The sequence below is a fragment of the Dromiciops gliroides genome, chromosome 1 (genome assembly GCF_019393635.1).
Source record: "Dromiciops gliroides isolate mDroGli1 chromosome 1, mDroGli1.pri, whole genome shotgun sequence".
NCBI classification, from domain to species: Eukaryota; Metazoa; Chordata; class Mammalia; order Microbiotheria; family Microbiotheriidae; genus Dromiciops; species Dromiciops gliroides.
In genome coordinates, this window is record NC_057861.1 from 347,601,054 (window position 1) to 347,619,587 (window position 18,534).

General features: G+C 36.1%; 1 protein-coding gene across 1 annotated transcript in view; it reads left to right on the forward strand.

The window, feature by feature from the left end:
- The window catches only part of UBE2QL1 (ubiquitin conjugating enzyme E2 Q family like 1), a 64,009-nt gene extending 45,751 nt beyond the window's left edge, over positions 1–18,258 (forward strand). The window contains exon 2 of the mRNA XM_043984427.1: positions 10,223–18,258. Coding sequence (XP_043840362.1) covers positions 10,223–10,354 — 132 coding nt within the window. The 3' untranslated portion in view covers positions 10,355–18,258. The remainder of the gene's footprint in view (positions 1–10,222) is intronic.
- The last annotated feature ends 276 nt before the right edge of the window (positions 18,259–18,534 follow it).

The window sequence follows — 18,534 nt, forward strand, 5'->3', positions numbered from 1 at the left end:
TGTCTCTCTACCCTTACCCCCAACCTGAAGTCATCTCCTTCAAGTTAGGGACCGTTTTATTTTCATCTTTTTATCTGAAAGAGCCTAGTATATATTACATGCTTAATAAATGATAATTGGTTAAATGAATGAATGAATCCTGCTTAAAATACAGTACATCTATAATGAAAAACCTTGGAATACCCAGAAGCTCAGACTTTGAAGGGACTTTAATGGAAATTCATTCAACAACATTTATTAAACACCCCGACTATGTGCCCAGCATTTTGCTGGGCACTTCAGATACAAAGATGAACTAAAATAAATTCCTGAACTTCAAGGAGCTTCTTGTTCGTAATGAGTAGAGGACACATACACAAATAGATATTTCCAAGAATATGTAACATGTATAGTCAAATACTTGGAGAAAATTGTACTGGATTCTTATATTTTCTGATTTAGCTCTCTCAATAAAACTCTAACATGTTCAACTAAAGGAAGATCCAACATAATGTACTTGTAAATTTTGCCATAGAATTGTGTATTTATCATGAATATCTTATTCTCACTTAGGTCTCAAAGTATTCTTTGAAGTCTGAAGATGTAACTTTTAGGTAAAAAAAAATAGCTCATTATTTCTGACAGTGAGAACTTTAGGTTGACTGTGTTCCTGTACCAATAATTTTGTGGGTTTGTTTTTTTTTTTAATACCAGATAAAAAATCCAGGACACAAAGTCTACAGGTAAAATGCCAAACCATTGGTTTGAAAGGGAGAAAAATGGATCAAATTGATTTGTCATCTTGACAGTCAAAACACTTTTTATTTCTTTTCTGCTTCTAATCAGATTGTAAGGTCCATGAAGGCTAGAACTATTTCTTATTCATCTAAGGTTAAAGAAAAGATTGTAACTGAGGGAAATGGAAAACTTCATGAAGAAGAGGGGGGAATAGTGAAAAATGATTTTGCTTTTCAACAAGCAAAAATGAGGAAGGTCTTTTGGGGTGAAGGTAGGAAGTAAAAATAATAATTAGATTCTAAAACTGGAAGATAATTAGACATTATCTAGTTCAATCCAACCCCCTCGTCCCCCAAAACATGAACCCTATTTACAACATCCCCTACAAACTAGAAGGCAAAAAATATAAAATGGAGAGATTAAAGTTAATCTGAACAAAGCATATGTAATGTGGAGTACAATTAAATCTCTTTGGAAAGGGAAGGACACAAATTGTGAATCCTAAACTAGAATTTAAATTTTACAAATAGGCAATAGAAGAGCACTGAAGAGTTCTGAACAGCATAGTGACATGATCAAATCTGTATATGAGAAAAAAGCTTACAGCAATATGGATGGCAAAAGAGAAGTGGCAAGCCTGGAAATAGAGTGACCAATTGAGTTGGAAATGTCAGTCCAAGGTCCAAGTAGAGATGTTAAGCAGGCAGTTATAAATGTGGGTTGAAAGCTCCGGAGAGTCAGGGCTGGAGATTTGAAACTAGAATCCAGTCAAATAATGGTGATAATTGAAGCCTCAAAAGTATCTTAAGACCAACAAAGTAAGAAAAAAAGGGGTAGACAGCAGACCCTTGGGAAATATCTATGTTAAGAGATGAAGAAAATGGAGAAAAACTATTGAAGAAAACAAAAACAGGAACGGCTAGAAAGATAGGAAGAGGATGAGGAAAGTGTGGTTTTGCATGAGGTAAGAATGATTGGCTGTTTCAAATGCTAAAGAAAAGTCAAAGAGAATTAGAAATAAGACAATACTATTAGATTTTTTCAATAAAGGGGTGATTGGTGATGATTGAGATGTCAACTTCAGTGACATGGTAGAGATAGAAGTCAGATTACATGACTTAATGGAGTGAGTAGATAGTATAAAGTCAACACGGTAAATACAGACTATCTTTTCTATATGCATCAAGAATTGAAAAACAACATGGAATTGGAATGGTAGCTGGATAGGGTCAAAGGTTTGTTTCTTTTTTATTTTTAAAACTAGTTATGCTTGAACATGTTTGTAGGCAGATGGGAAGGTAGCAGGAGAGGAAAATACTAAGAATGCATGATGGGGGCATCTAGATAGCGCAGTGGATAAAGCACCGGCTCTGGATTCAGGAGTACCTGAGTTCAAATATGGCTTCAGACACTTGACACTAGCTGTGTGACCCTGGGCAAGTTACTTAACCCCCATTGCCCTGCAAAACAAAACAAAACAAAAAGAATGCATGACATAGAAGAGATGAATAGTCATGGAATCACAGGGCACAAAAGGAAGAGGTAGTAGAAACATGCTTCCAGTCATCCCAGCTCACAACCCACCTGGGTGTGTCATCCTTGATTCCTCATCTTCTCACTCCACCTTCATATACAACCTGGCTTCCAAAGAGCATGATGAAATAGCCCAGACACAGTTTCAAATGGGAGTAAAGGCAGATTGGGGGGAGAATATGGGGTGATCTGGTTAGGAATTAAAATTGGGGAGGAGGCATTTAGTCAAGTAGTAGGTCTCTACATCAGTAATAGTGAATCCAGGGGATTCGGAAATCAGAAAGCTATGAGATAAACTGATAGGAACTTTGGAAGTTGAAGGAAGAGATTAAATAAGAATTTAGTCAGTGGAGGAGCTTAGAGAATCATTTGACTACAAAGTTCTCTTTAGAAGGTCTATGAGCTCATCATCTTACTCCTTAACTGTTTTCCTCAGCTTTCCCCTTAAGTACTCATGGTTGGTTGGTTAGTTGGCTGGCTGGTTGTTTTTTTCCTCCCCTATTACAGAATTCCTTTGAAGTTCAGGATTCCTCAATAAGCAAGTCAACCAATCACAGGCCTTCTCTGAGTTTTGATGAATTTTGTACTTTAAATCTTCTTGATAGCCTGACTCTCTTAACTTCCTTGCTCAGAAAATAAAGTATCCATTTCTTGAGAGTTGCAGTTGGTTTCCAGTTTTCACTGTATCTCTATATTTTTTCCTCCACTCTAGACTTTTGATAATGGCCCTTTAAGACAACAAGGATAAATTCCACAGGTTTCTCTTCCCCCACTCTCCCTCCCAGTATACTCTTGGCTGCCTAATTGACTTGCCACTAGTTGGTGACCTTGTATTTTTTCCCTTGAAGTTGACTTGATTTTCTTTGTTTTTGTCTTCTTTTGTTTCCGAAGCAGAGATTAATCTCTTTTAGAATTGTGGGTTATCTCTTCTAAAGTAACCAAGTTTTTCTGCTTTTGTTTGTTTTGGAAGTTGAACCTCCAGAGAGAATAACTACTGATTTCTGGAAGCAGTTGTGATTTTGTTTTTCTTTCTTAAATCAGTCTACTTATTAGCCTCTCAGTTCTCTTGAGAATGATGGTGTAATTTAAATAGCCTAAAACAATACGTTGTGTTTGCAATCATACTTATTCACTAGCTGATTTTGAGTGTCTTTGCCTTCTTCCAGTAATTTGGGGGCAAGTGGTTTGTATATATTTCAGTCCCTGAGAATTCTTTCAGGAAGAGAAAAAGAGTAAGCATTTATGTAATATCTACTATGAGCCCACTATGGTAATCACTTTCTTAGAAATATTATGTCATTTATTCCTCACAACCACTTTGGGTGGCAGGTGCTATTATCATTTTCTTCTTTTGACAGTTGAGGAAACTGATGCAAAGAAAGGGTTAAGTGACTTGCTCAGGGTCACAAAGCAAGCCTTTTTGACTTCAGGCCTAGTGGTCCATCTCTGTGCTACCAGCTACCGCTTTCAGAGACAAAACTAATTACATGATTCGACACCTTAGATTTTTCTATATCTAGAAAATTATTAACTAGCTTTTGATCCTGGACAAATCACTAAATTTCACTGAGCTACAGTTTCTTTATCTGTCCCAGGAGGGTCAAATTAGGCCATTAGATGAAGTTCCTTCCAGCTCTACCTTTTAAAAAATTACATATCAACCAAATCTTATCACAATCATTGTTATAAAGTTTATAATATTGAAAAGTATTATAGTGACATATTTGAGAGTCATAGCCAGTTATGTAATCATAAAATATCAGATGATTTGGAATAAACTTCAGAGCTCATCTCAGTCTATCTCTCCCATCTAAGTTATCCAATTCTAAAATTTTAGATATGAAGAAATTGAGGCATAGAGGGCATGATTTGATTGAGGTCACACAGTTAAAAATTGGTGACAAGTCCAGACTAATACTTTAAGTTCTTCGGGATCCAGTCCAATGCTGTTTTTATTGCCTCAGTCTGAGTGTTGTTTCTAAATTCTGAATCATACAGTTCTGTGTCAAGCTCTTTTTTAAATTTTTTTGTTTTTTAAATATCAGACTTCCTAAAACATCTGCCAGAAGTCATTGCATTGTTGCATAGTCTTCATATAGTCTGGTTGTCCCCACACCAGACATTCAATTTGTTGAAAAGTTTGAAAATGTAAAGTCGCCAAGTTTTTCACCCATGGGGTTGAACATATTGCCTACCTTTTACATTCACCTCTGACTGATGCACAGTCAGTTGACTCTATAACTAGTGGCTACATTGTCATAATGGACTTTTCATTGTCATGACTTATAAGTCTTTAAGGTAAACCAAGATGCTGTTCTGGGCATTTGCACATCCCCTAGTTTTGTTAGTATTCAAGGAATGAATAGCCACTCCCACAAGAAAATGGGGGCTACTAACTGGTGATGATGCCTGGGATTGTGGATGGTGATTATTTTTACCTGGGTTTTTGAAGGTGGGCTTGAAGTAGGGAATAGGAATCTAGGCCTTTAAGAGAACATGTATCTGTCTAATTAGCTTATGTGACTGAGCCTAAAATTCAAAGGGAAAATGCTTAATATTAAAACAAAGGAAAATAATTCTATCATGCCAATTCAGCTCTTGTTTATTATTATAAATTATATGAATTGGGGGCAGCTAGGTGGCGCAGGGGATAGAGCACTGGCCCTGGATTTAGAAGGACCTGAGCTCAAATCTGGCCTCAGACACTTAACACTTACTAGCTGTGTGAGCCTGGACAAGTCACTTAACCCCAATTGCCTCACGAAAAAAAATCAATGAAAAATAAATTATATGAGTCCCCTGACCTGTTGTTTGATTAATTGAGCTCCTCATAGTTAAATGTATATTCCTACAAATGCTTATATCAACCATTACTAGTTTGTGTAGTTTCTAAGTGCTGAAGAGCCCATCACTGACATGGTCAGTGTTATTGTTCAGTGATTTTCAGTCATGCCTAACTCTTTGTGAGCTCACTTGGGTTTTTCTTGGTAAAGATACTGCAGTGGTTTGCTGCTTCCTTCTCCGGCTCATTTTATAGGTAGGGAAACTGAGGCAAACAGGGTTAAGTGACTGGCTCAGGATTACATAGCTAGTAAATGTCTGAAGCCAGATTTGGACTCAGGAAGAGTAGTCTTCCTGATTCCAGGCCCAGAACTCTATTTACTTTGCCAACTAGCTGCCCAGTGGTCAATGTAACATTCAGCTATTGGAACAGCATAGTTAGGGTAGCATTTTATAGTTCCAAAGCACTTATTCCATCCCCACAACAACTCTGTCAAGTAGTTGGTATAAATATTGTTTTTTCTATTTTGTAACTGAGTAAACCAACATTTGGCAAAGTTAAAAATGACAAGATCAAGTGATAAAAGGTCTATAGTCATGACAAAAACCAGGCCTGTTTGACTAAAAGTCAATATAGTAGCATATTTCAAAAGTATCGGTGATTCCAATAACTTGTCTCAGTGACAAATTTGTTAGATTGATAGCTAGGAAATAAGCAGAGGTTTTAAAGAATCATTTCACTGGACAGTATAAAAAGAGCTAACTATTAAATGAAAGGAGAATGAACAGTTTTGTGAAGTTCTGTGGTTTAAAACACTAACAAACTGATAGGTTTGGTATATATCAGAATACTAAGACATAGAAGATAAAAACCACAGTTTTGTATTTAGAATTGTGTATAATAGATGAATTGCAATATCAAATCAGTTTATAATAGACTCTGTATCCGGATGGCTAAATTGACTGAAGCTTCAGTGTTGTAGTTCTATCTTCATCATTTCATCCAAAGAAGAAAGAATAATAAAGAGATGTTTGTTTATGTGTTTGACCTTTTATTGGGTAAACAATTGGTACTTTCACAAAGAGTAAGGCAAGATATCTATCCTTGCCACAAATGACAGCATTCTTAGATGTTTTTGATATACATCATTTTCAAAAGGTCTTTTCATTTCTAACATCTCTAAATATACTATTCCAGAACTATTTCAGTATTATTATAATTAATTATATAGATCACCTTAAATTTCCATTTTTGTACCTAAATGGAAAGAATTCTTTATATTTTCTCTGCCACTAAGTGTCTAAAATCGAGTCTACATTATGTTAGAAAAATTTTATTTGTAAATATTTAATGGAAGAACTCAGACCATGCTAATATTTAATATCATTTATTTATTTAACAGTTTATAGTACTTTTTCACAGTGTGGTTTCGGACAAATAAACCTGGAGTCAGACTCAAGAGACATGAGTTCAAGTCCCAGCTTTGTTGCTTCCTAACTTTATGACCAGACAAAACATCTAAATTCTTTTAGCCCCATTTCCTTCATCTGTGAAATGGTACTATTATGTACTTTCCCCACAACTTATTTCACAGGTTTTCTATGAGGAAAGTGCTTTGTAAAATACGTCAGCCCATCAATCAGCAAGCTTTATTTAATTTCTAAGTGCCAGAAACTGTGTTAAATTTTGGAGATATAAAGAATAGCGAAACAAAACAAACAAACAAAAACCCAGTACCTACCCTCAAAGAGCTTACATTTTAACGGGGGAGAAAACATGTAAATAGCTAGGTAAATTTAAGCTATATAAAGAGTAGACAAAAGGTAATCTGAAAGGGAAAGGAAATAACATCTGGGGGGAACCTGGGAAGGCCTGTAAGAGAAGATAGAATTTGAGCAGAAACTTAAAGGAAACTAAAGTGAGAGGACCAAGTATGATAGGCAGAGAGGACAGCCAAGAAAAAAAAAATATGGAAATGGGAGGTTGAGTGTCATGTTGAGGAACAGCTGTTAGGCTGGTCTAGTAGCTGGATGGAAGAGAGTAGCATGTAAGAAAGAAAGAATTATAATTGTTGGAGAAGCTGTGGGAATATAGACACAGTAATGTCCTTATCGTGTAGTTATGTATTGGTAATAGGCATTCTGGAAAGCAATTCGGAACTGTGACCAAAAAGTCACCAAATTGTGCTTATCCCCTGACCACTCTGTTGAATTTATTATATACTTTTTGAAAGAGCAAGTTGTATAAAATAGATTTCATATGTAATATTCCTTTTCTGTTCTACTTTGAAAATGTTCTCTCTTTTGGTATTCACTAAATTCAAAATAAAAAGTGACATCTAATTTTTAAAAAGATTTTTGCAATAGTCAAATTGAGAGAAATTATTTCCAATAATAATTTCAATTATTATTTCTCTTGTTAATAATAAATATCCTAATATAATACTAAAAAATTAACAGCAGTTAACATTATAAATAGTAACATAAGTATAGCAGAAAAAAATGAGAACAGAGTATGGTGTAATAAGAATGTTTTACTTTTCTATAACACTTTTATCCATTTTAATCACTTCAGCATTTGTGATCTTATTTGATGCTCACACATGCAAAAAAAAATCCTAAATGAATATTAATGACATCATTAACTTTATTTGGCTGATAAGAATACTAAGACACAAGGCTTATCCACAGCCAGTTAAAAAAATAAGACTAAAACTGGGACTTCTAATCCTTTGCAGCTCCTGCTACTATCTCTGTAGAAAAGACAGAAATACAAATTCAACTGTGAATTGAATAGGTAAACACATTTTCAAACATTGGAAGGTCCTGTAGTCAGCATTTTATTAACATTTGTTCAGAATATAGGCATGTTAGAAAGCTAAGTGGTATAATGGATAGAGCACTGAACTTCTAGTTAAGAAAACCGAACTTCAAATTCTGCCCCAACTGCTCACTAGCTATGTGACCCTATGCAAGATGCTTAACCTCTCACCCTCTGTTCCTCATCTATAAAATGGGAGTAAATACCATATAGGTTTGTAGTAAGGATTAATTGAGGTAGCTACATAGCACCGTGGATAGAGTGCCGGGCCTGTAATCAGGAAGACCTGAGTTCAAATCCACCCTCAGATACTTTGTGACCCTGGCAAGTCACTTGACCCTGTTTTCCTCAGTTTAATCATCTGTAAAATGAGCTGGAGAAGGAAAAGGTGAACTGCTCTCGTATCTCTTTTGAGAAAACTCCAAAAGAGGTCACAAAGAGACAGATATGAATGAAACAATTGAACAACAACAACAAAATGTGTAAAACAATTTGTAAAACTTGTAGCTTTATATAATTGTAAGCTATTATTATTACTATGCCCTCTAGTTAAGACATAGGGTTGGGTAGATCTTGCTTTACCTTACCACAGCTCCAATCTGAACCATTACCAGTAAATCAGGCTGATCTCTAGTTTCTGATTCACTCTCTGAGTGTCCCTATATCAACCTTCATATTCACTCCAATGTTGGCTGATCCTCCCAGGATTCCTTCAGCCTCTGATTAGATAGAACTATGAAATACCTTAGCCTTGGTCCTTTACCTTCCTCTCTGACAATTTGATTAGATAGCAGATGTCTTCCATTGGAGCTCAGTGTGTTATAGTGGAAGGAGGCATATGGCCCCCAAATTGCCATCTTCTTCAATTTGTAACCAATAAGACTAATTAAAAGACATTTGAAAATTTCTTTGGATTAAATTTAAAAATAAGAAATTATTAAAAGAAAGTTTGATATTATCAAACAGGACTCAAGTTAATGACCACTAAGTTATTCTTTTATGTATGTCCCTGAATTGACTTTTATTTTGAAAAGGCAAACTTTTGCCGATGCTAAATTGGAGTTGTCACAGAAGTAGTTTTTTTTTTCTTGCAACAGGGAGAATCAAGAAGTGGAGATGATCCCAACTATGTGGGTTCTCCATTTTTCCTCATGTATAAAAATATAAGGATTCTCTATGCCTCATTTCTCCCAATTTATCCCTAACCTGGTTAGAGTCATGGTGGAGTGGCTCCAACAGAGCTGGTTCAAAAGAGCAATATAAAGATTTGATTCTTTACAACATTTGGAAGGTGAAAAGTCAACTTCAAAGAAGCCTGGGATTCTCCATTGACTCATATTAATAGTATGATCCTTTGGGGGGCTCTATTACAGTGAAAAAAGAAATTAAGTTTCTGTAACCAAAGAGAATATTTTAATAGCTTATCTCCAGAGGAATTAATTCTTGATATTTCTAGCCCAATAGAACAGCCTCTGGAGGATTAAGAGTCTTCTGTTTGATTACTGTATTTCCCCCTGATATCAGAATATCACACACACAAAAAAGTTTTCAGGATCTTTAAAATTTGATTATGAACTCAGAACACAGTTTTTTTCTCCCCATTCCCACTAATCCTTCTTTTCCCTACCCCATGACTTAAATCAAAGGTGTCAAGAATGTTACCTATGGACTACATGTAGCCCACAACACTCCTGAATGAAGCCTGCACCAGATTAAAATATAATTGGGTAATATTTAACAAAACAAATAAAAATACAATAAAATATAGATAATACTACATTTCAAAACTAAATCAATATTTGGCCTACAGCCATCTTTGTGTATGACTTAATGTCCTCTGTTTCTATTTGAGTTTGATACCATTGTCTTAAATGATTCATAGGTAATTGAATAATCCTCTCTTTATCATACTTAGGCTAATTGTTCTGATTTTCAAGGTTATATTCTGGATGACAAATTTCCTGTTGTTTCTAGTGGCTGTTAAACTAAACATATTTAGACATCAGAAAGTGCCTCAGGCATATATATATGTATATATATATGATGTATTTATATATGTATATAACAATCAAACTAAAATGAAATCTCTGTCTCTCCCTGTCTCTGTCTGTTTCTGTCTCTCTGTCTCCCTGTCTTTCTCTGTCTCTGTCTCTCTGTTCCCGTCTTTCTCTTTTTCTGTCTCTTTGTCTTTCTCTGATTCTCTCTGTCTCTGTCTCTCTCCCTGTCTCTATGTCTCTCTGTCTTTCTCTGTCTTTCTCTGTGTCTCTGTCTGTCTCTGTCTCTCTGTCTCTCTGTCTGTGTGTGTGTGTGTGTGTGTGTGTGTGTGTGTGTGTGTGTGTGTTTCTGTCTCTCTCTGTGTGTCTCATACAGGGTCGAATCTGTAGAAAAGCCGGCAAATCAAAAAAGTCCTTCAGTCGCAAGGAAGCGGAAGCAACGTTTAAGAGTTTGGTGAAGACTCACGAAAAGTATGGTTGGGTCACCCCTCCGGTCTCTGATGGCTGATATTCGAAACCTTGCATTAGACGATTAAAACAAAACAAAACAAAACACACAAATACTATGACATCTCCTCCTCAGTGCTGTACATCCACTCATCCTTTTCTACGTCAGCTTCTGTTAGATACTGTACCATGAATGTCAAAGAGACATTTAAGTTATTTATGAACAGATTGTTTACAGAAAGAGAAAGAGGGAGGGAGAGAGTTGGGTAGAAAAGATACTGTTTAGGATTATGTTTCAATAATAAATGGTCATCTTGAAGTCACTTTAGAGTGAATGTTGAGACGCTTTCATTTCCTTTCATCCACCCTCCCCCCCATACAGTCCACATTGTCTTCACCTTCTTGCCATGACAGCTGCACCAAAGAGCAGAGATGGAAAATCTGTCCATCTCTGCTCAGTCCATTTCAATGTAAATGAAGCTGTTCATCTTTAATAGGGAAGCAGTGCATTGCAGATACATGTTTGCTGTGCTATTTATCTTCATTTTGTTTTCTAGCAAATCAACGTAACTTGAAGATTTGTCTTTATGTGGAGCTATGGTCTGCTGTGACTAAATTTAGACCTCATTTGTGATCTCTCTGACCTTTTGCCTCATAGGAAAAAAAAATTCTGACATTGCCAGTTCTTCATGGTACAAGATCATCTATAGGATGAACTTGCCCATTTGGTCAAAATGTGCTCTCTATGCTAATTTTGTGGTATGCTGTTGTTCACAGACAAACCGAAAAAAGACTGGTGAGATTTCCAATAAAAAGTGCAACCCCTACTCCAGGATGGGATTCAAATTAATTAATTGATGGTAGAATAATAGGTTTGTTTTTTTCCTTTTACTGGTGTAATGCAGTATTGCTATGATAGCACATTTGTTTGTTTGCCTGTCAGTTTTCAACTGGCAAACCATACACAAAAAAGTATGACAATTTACATTCACAAAAGTTAATATGACATTTTAAAATATGTGCCAGTGGATGTGAAAGTCAGAGCTTCAAAAAAGTAAAAATAAGTGAATTGTAAGATGATTTGCATGGCTGGATTTTTTTTTAACCAAATAGTCATTGTATGTATTTTGATCCCAATATGTGAGAGAACCCACTGCTGTATATAAATGTCCTGTTATTTAATCTTTGGGATTTCATTTTTCTCTTCTGTTAAATTACTTAGAACTTTCTTTAAAAAAAAATTCAAAGAAAGCAAAAAATAATGTTTATATCGATCTGTGAAAAGAGGTTTAAAATGGTGATTCCAAATGGAAAATATCATTGGACACATTTTAAATAAAATCACCCATACCTGTTCCACTGTTTCAAGAATTCAATCATTTGGGGATACTCTTCCATTTAAAATATTTACCCTGTTAGCATTTTTATTCCTGATACCAGAAATACTGATTGATTATAACAGGCAGTCCTGTCAAAAACACATTGCTATAATGATCCTAGCCTATGTGTTTAAGCCAGCGCTTTTGATCAAATTCTCTAAACAGTTGCCCATTGCATTTTTATCATGCGTTGGAAGGTTGGGGGGAGGGAATCCTTTTTAGTAATTATTTATGATGCTTCAGGCATTTTTGGCTGCTGAGGAGCTCATTTATTTGGTCTGAGGATTTTAAAGTTCATCGAGACAGTGCTGCAAAGAACAGATGGTTATGAGCTACCCAGTGTGGCTTGGTGACTAACAAAATTCAGTCTTTGCTTTCAGGTAGTCACATGTTTCCTACTGCTGTTTTTGCTTTTTGAAAGCTCAAATTTTTCTCATTAAAAAAAATCTACCATCTTGTTTTATCAGACCAAAAGTGACTATCTTGAGTGTTGTCAAAAGTCCTGATTATTCTGTTTGAAGAAAATGAGAGAAAATTTTCCCTGTTCAGTTTTCTGCTCAAAGGCACTTGCTTCTTATAAGATAGGTATGAAAGTATATTATAATGAACTTAAAGGAAGTCACATTTGAGCCTCTCCAGTAAAATCCTCTATATGGAAAGTACAATTTAGGGGGTGGCATTTGAGTTGTTAGGTAATGAAGATGACTTTATTGTAATGCAATTACTATATGTTAGATTTTTGTTTTAAAGAATCTATAAGATATATGTTTGCCAAGGATTTTTAAAAATATGGATCTGTTTCATCAGTATAAAAAGTTCCCAAAGAGGAAACTCCCTCTACCAATCCTGATCAACAATTGTCTTGTAACCTATAGTTTGAAAGGATTGCCAGGGGTCCTAAGAAGTTGTTACTTGACCAGGATCACATAGCCGGTATGTATCAGAGTCAAGACTTGAACCCAGGTCTTTCTGACTTAGAGGTCTGCTCTCTATCCACTGCACCATGCTGCCTCTCTCGCTTAGGGATTATCCCCTACAAAACAATGATGAACTTTTTTTGTTGTTGTTTCTTCCCCTTGGTTTCCTCTCAGTGTTGCAATTTTTTAAGATTAAAAGAAACCATTACTCCTGAAAGCTGTGACCTAATGCAAAATTCCAAGACTTGATTCAAGGAAACAACAATTGAACACAAGAATTCTGCGATGCTTGTCAATTACTTTGTTTAAAAATCTTAGCAGTTCTTCAAATTGATTACTTGAGGTACAAAGCTTCCAACTGAATGCTGTACAAAATGATGAAGCAAGACGAGTTGTAACCCAGAATCTTGATCATTATCTTCAACATCGTTTGTCCAATAATTGTGTACATTAAAGGGGAAGTAGGCTTGATTTCTAGCCTCTTTCTGCATATTATTTTCATTATGATTTGTAAAAAAGGAGGCAGCATTGTACAAACCATCAAGCTCATTACATAGTTGAAAGTCCTAAATCTGGACTCCATTTCTGCCTCCATCATTGCCTTCAGGTATGATGCCATGCGCTGGTCATGTATATGATCAGTGCCTCAAATTTCCTTCCAAGTGAATCAGAGGTGTGTAGGAGAAAGATCTATGTGTACTGAACTTACTATGCCCTCTATGAGGAGAGCATCATTTGTGGCATTCTTACTATAAGCAGATGTATGCCAAATGAGAACCAAGGAATGAAAAGCGGGGAACAGAATGACGTATCTATTTTATTATTTTTGAAATTTGGAAAATAGCTGCTCCCCTAAACATTGGAAACTTTTATGTTATTTTTTTTTCTTAATGGTAAACAAAAATGCTTTGGAATCAGGAGTTTTATTATTGGATAGCCTAACTCCAGACTTGGAAAGAATTTTAATTAAGACGAATCCCTGTTTTGTAGTTTATTAGAATTTTTCTGCTATTTCCTTAAATAAAGGAATAGCATTAGAATAGAAGACAAGTAGTTTTCTTTGTTCTGCAGTAGATTTTATTTTTTGTTTGAACAAGAAAACTTAGGAGTCAGTATGGTACAATGGGAATAGGATTCACTCTGGAGTCCAAGACACTGAGTATGAATCCTGGCTTTGCTTTTTATTAGCAGTACCCAAAGTCGGGCAGGACACTTAACTGCTTTGGGCCTCAGTTTTCTGTTCTGTAAGTTTTAGAGATTGGATTGGATGATCTCTAAGGCCTCTTCTAGCTCTAAAAATAGAATACACTTATGAATTTTCTCTATTTTGTCCTTCCTTTCCCAGGATCTGGATATGTGTACTTAGTTGTGAGTAGAGTGTGGTTTTCTGGCCTATAGGCAAATGTGGTTAGTGTTAGTCAAAAAGAGCTGAGCCTGGCTATTGACAACATTTTTATGACTACCATGGGTCATGTTCTGGTTGTCTGGTCCAACCAGAGTTTTTCAAACATTGACATTAAACTTTGTACCATCCTATGAAAGAGATGACTTCTTACTCTACCCACTGATAAAGACCCCTAGGAAAGCAGGATGGGGTGTTCCCACAAATAACAGGAATAATGCAGTACTTGGGAAAGTTATTCCTGCTTCAAATAGGTCATAAAAGAAAGCCTAGTATAGTGGGTTCAAATTTTCATTAGGTAAAAAGTCCCCATACATTCACTTATGTGGTGTAGCTGTCAGTAAGCCCCACAGATTCCAAACTGGGAGAATGAGGGGGGAACCCTCTCACACAGACACAAATATGACTATACTTGTACATCTGAACACCAAGTTCCCTCCCACTGCAATAATTTGTCTCTGTGTGATCTCCATTTTTCTGATCTTCAGGATGCTCTCACCAGTGCCAGCCAAATGCTGTGTACAGATAGTCCCCAACTTAAAAACAGATTGCACTGAGAAAGCTAATTTCTAAATCAATTTGAAACTTGGAAGAATTTTCTGAAAGAAACAAAAGTTGAATGATGATTAGGTTTCTATACCAGCCCATTCTGTACCTGAGCTAAAGTTCTAATAGCATTAGGCTAAGTTTTGAGTCCTGGGACTGGGATGGGGTAGAGGGTAAGGTTAGAAGAGAGGAGAGGAAATACATCATTTGGGAAGGAGAAGGTAGAGTGCAGACCTAGGTGAAAATCCTGCTACCTCCCTTTCAGCATTTAACTCCCATTTTTTTGTTCTGGTCCCCCAAAACTTCTGGCAGTTGTCTCATATAGCTCTAAGTCCCTTCGGATGACACTTCACCTAAATATGTCCCTTCTCTCTCCCTTCCCCACCTCCCACCACATTGAAACTCATATTCCTCCTTTGCAGCCAATAGTAAAAGCCATAGAAGTGAAGATAAGGATGGTGTCCCTAGAGGATCATGGAAATTTGATGTGACTAGAAGAAGGTAAAGGTTGGTGAAGAGGGAAATAAAGTCAGATGTGGTAGTGTAGAGCTATTATTATTTATCCAAACAACATTCCCATGAAGCAAGTAAAAGCAGCTGTTATTCTTCTTATTACACATGTGAAAGCCAAGGCACAGCAAGACTAAATTACAGTTGGCCAAGGTTGTCAAAATCCCAACCTAGACCTTTTGTTTGTTTGTTTGTTTTCACCTTAGACTACACTACCTCTGAAAGTAATCCTGGACCCTGTAGCACACTTAGGGGTATTTTAGTAATGAATTCAATTCTCTGTCCCATTGACTAGAAAATAGGTTCAAGTAAATCTGCTCTAGATGTATAAAGCCTCCCAGAAGAGGGATTGGGGAAGGGTACAGACCAGCACTCTCTTCTCTTTCATTTCTTCAGCCACACGTTGCATTTGATTGTTTCACTCCCATGTTCCTTGGATGGGGTGAGAGTGAGGTAGTTTGATCATGCCACCATATTCTAAAATGGGAAGTAATAGTCCCTCATGGCATGGTTGAATGATCTTCCACAGAAAACAACATGACAAGGGTAAAGATTCTTTTGACATCCATGTTCAAACAATATGCTCTCCAGGCTAGAGCAGGGAAGAAGCAAAGGGATTTGTGTAACCTTTGGGAAGTAGCATTTTATGATGGAAATAACATTGGATTTCAAGTCAGAAGCCGAGTTCAAATTATAATTCTGCCACCAACTATCTCTGTGACTTCAAGAAATCACTTCTAGGCCTCAGTTTCCTCATCTAGAAAATGAAGGAGTTGGACTAGATGGCTTCTAGTCCTTCTGGCCCTAAATTTATGGCCCTATGACCTTGATAACTAATACGCAGAAAAATACTGCCGCCATTTCTAGAAAATGACACAGTGGAATCCCATTGTAATGCTTGTGACAGGGCACAGTAATAAATCCTGCTTTCTAAGCTACACTTGATTGTTGTCAAAAAATAAAAAATAAATAAAAAGCTAAGAAGGAACCTTATAGGCTAACTATGGAATATTGGGTTTTTACCAAATGTTGTTCTCTTGAAATGTAATAGCTGGAAGAGAATTTAAAAACCATCTCGTTTAATACCTCCATTTTACAAATAAAGAAACTAAAACCCAGAAAGGAGAAGTGATTTTCCAAAGGCCACACCGTGGCAAAACTGGGATGCTCAAAGACAAGTCTCTCTCCTGATTTCAGGTTTAATGTTTTTCACTATACTATGTTTATTGTTACATTGCATTAGATAAGCATTACATTATGCTTCTTAAACATGTGATTTCATTGGGATAGGGAGCTATCCATGCAGAATTTCATCTACCAGCGCAGATGGGCACCTTCTCTGCAACTTAGAGTCTTGGGGAATCATCTAGGGCACTGAAAAATTAGGTGACCTGCCCAATCTCACAGCCAGGATGTGTCAGGGGTAGGACTTTAATCCAAGTCTTCCTGACTGTGAGGCCAATTCCTTATCCATTAGGCCATACTGCCTCCCATATTATACCACACCTGATACAAATTCTTACCTGAACAGAACTTATGATGGGGTCCTGTCATTTTTTTAACCATGCAGAAACAAAGTTTCTGAGGGAAAGAGCCCTATGATTGTAATGAAAATATAGATCGAGTCCATTCAGCCTTTCAAACCTGAATCACACTGAAAAACTTATTTCTTGGTATCATTAGAAAGGCAGCGTCCTTCAACATTTGTGAGTTATTCAAAATTACTTCACACTTGTCAAAAGTGAATTAGAGGGGGCAGCTAGGTGGCACAGCGGATAAAGTACTGGCCTTGGATTCAGGAGAACCTGAGTTCAAATCCAGCCTCAGACACTTGACACTATTAGCTGTGTGACCCTGGGCAAGTCACTTAACCCTCATTGCCCCGCAAAAAAAAAAAAAGTGAATTAGAAAAGACAGGGTATAAGAGATGGCATGCCCTACTCAGTGTGTGATGGAGTTAGACAGTGTTAGAACCCTGAGTAGATGATCTTAAACAGAAATTTGTATTTTGGTTTTATTTCTTCTGAAAGACAGTGAAATACTGTAACAATTTAGTTCTGTGATCAGATGTGAGATAGCCCCTAAACTTTACAAATTATCTTTTGGTTAAAAGGAAAAGGTTACTGATTTATTCTGTAATCATTTTTAATACAACTTCAGAAACTACCTTAGTAGCAGAGGGATTACTGCCTTGAGCAGATAGGCTGGATAATGTCAATACTAAAGAAAGCAGCAAATGGTGACCAAGTTTATGGCATCTCTTTTAGTCAATGTTCTATAAAACATGAGCAAAGTTTTCTTAATATATAAATGTTTTTTAATTATAAGTAAAACTCAAAAGAGATATAGAATTTTTTGCAGCTCATAACAGAGCCATACAAATTAATTAAGTTGTTGGACCCCGAGTACCCAAACCTCTTTTGAGGTCAACATAACAATATATACTAAAGGAGTAAACAGATTTACTATTTCCCACTGCTAAATAGCAGATTACTTAACTTTGGATATTGAAATCCATTTTCCCATTCCTTCAATTAACAAATAATTAAATAAGTGGCATATTGTTCTATTCAAATCCTAAGGAAGAAATAAGCTGAAAATCAAAACTGATTTGTGAAGGCACTGAGACCATCATCTCATTCTCATTTCAAATCTGTATAGAAGTGGACTTTGATCTATATTGATTTTACATGCAGAAAAATCTCTAGTCCAAGAATTCACAAAGGTTTTTAGAGCAACTAGATGTAAGTCACTCAGAGACTAATACAAAATTGCCCCACTTTGGGCAGTCATTGAAGTGATCATAGTTTGTACAAACAGACATATAACTAAGGAATAAAGTTTCCTACATCTTATTATTCAGAGAACAAAGTCAAAGGAAATTACCAGGTGTTTAAAGATGTACTTGTAATTTAAAGACTGACAATACAATGATTGTGGCTTTTGTAAATAAGTCACTAGCTACTTGTGTTATGCTTTGAAATTTACAGCATGGGTATGATATTACTGTACTTTGAATTTTAGTCTTGTTTCTAAGCATTTGGGTATGTAATGTCAATTTACAACTTAAAATTGTGTTTTCTCCTACGGCACTTATGTATGAGTTCAACTGTCATATTTTGTGGACACCAACACTTTTCATCTCTAAATCTTGGGCAAATCATTGGTGATACCATTAACCATGCTAAAATAGAAATGATGATATAACTCAGATGTGCTTGTCTTATTTCTGCTTGCCTGGTCTTTTGATGGACTTTTGATTTTGCAAATGTTTCACCATAATTACAGTAGTAGAATGTTGATATAGCTTAGTGGGATTGTTGTAAAGACTGGGAATCTCAACTATAATTTCCGTTGGCAATTTTGGAGTATGCTATTTCCAAAGTTATTAATCTGCATCCCCCAGTGAAGGGGAAAAAAGAATATGGCATTAAGTAGGAAGTTTGGAAAAAACAGTAGCAAGTAATATAGGAAGAGTGTGCATATA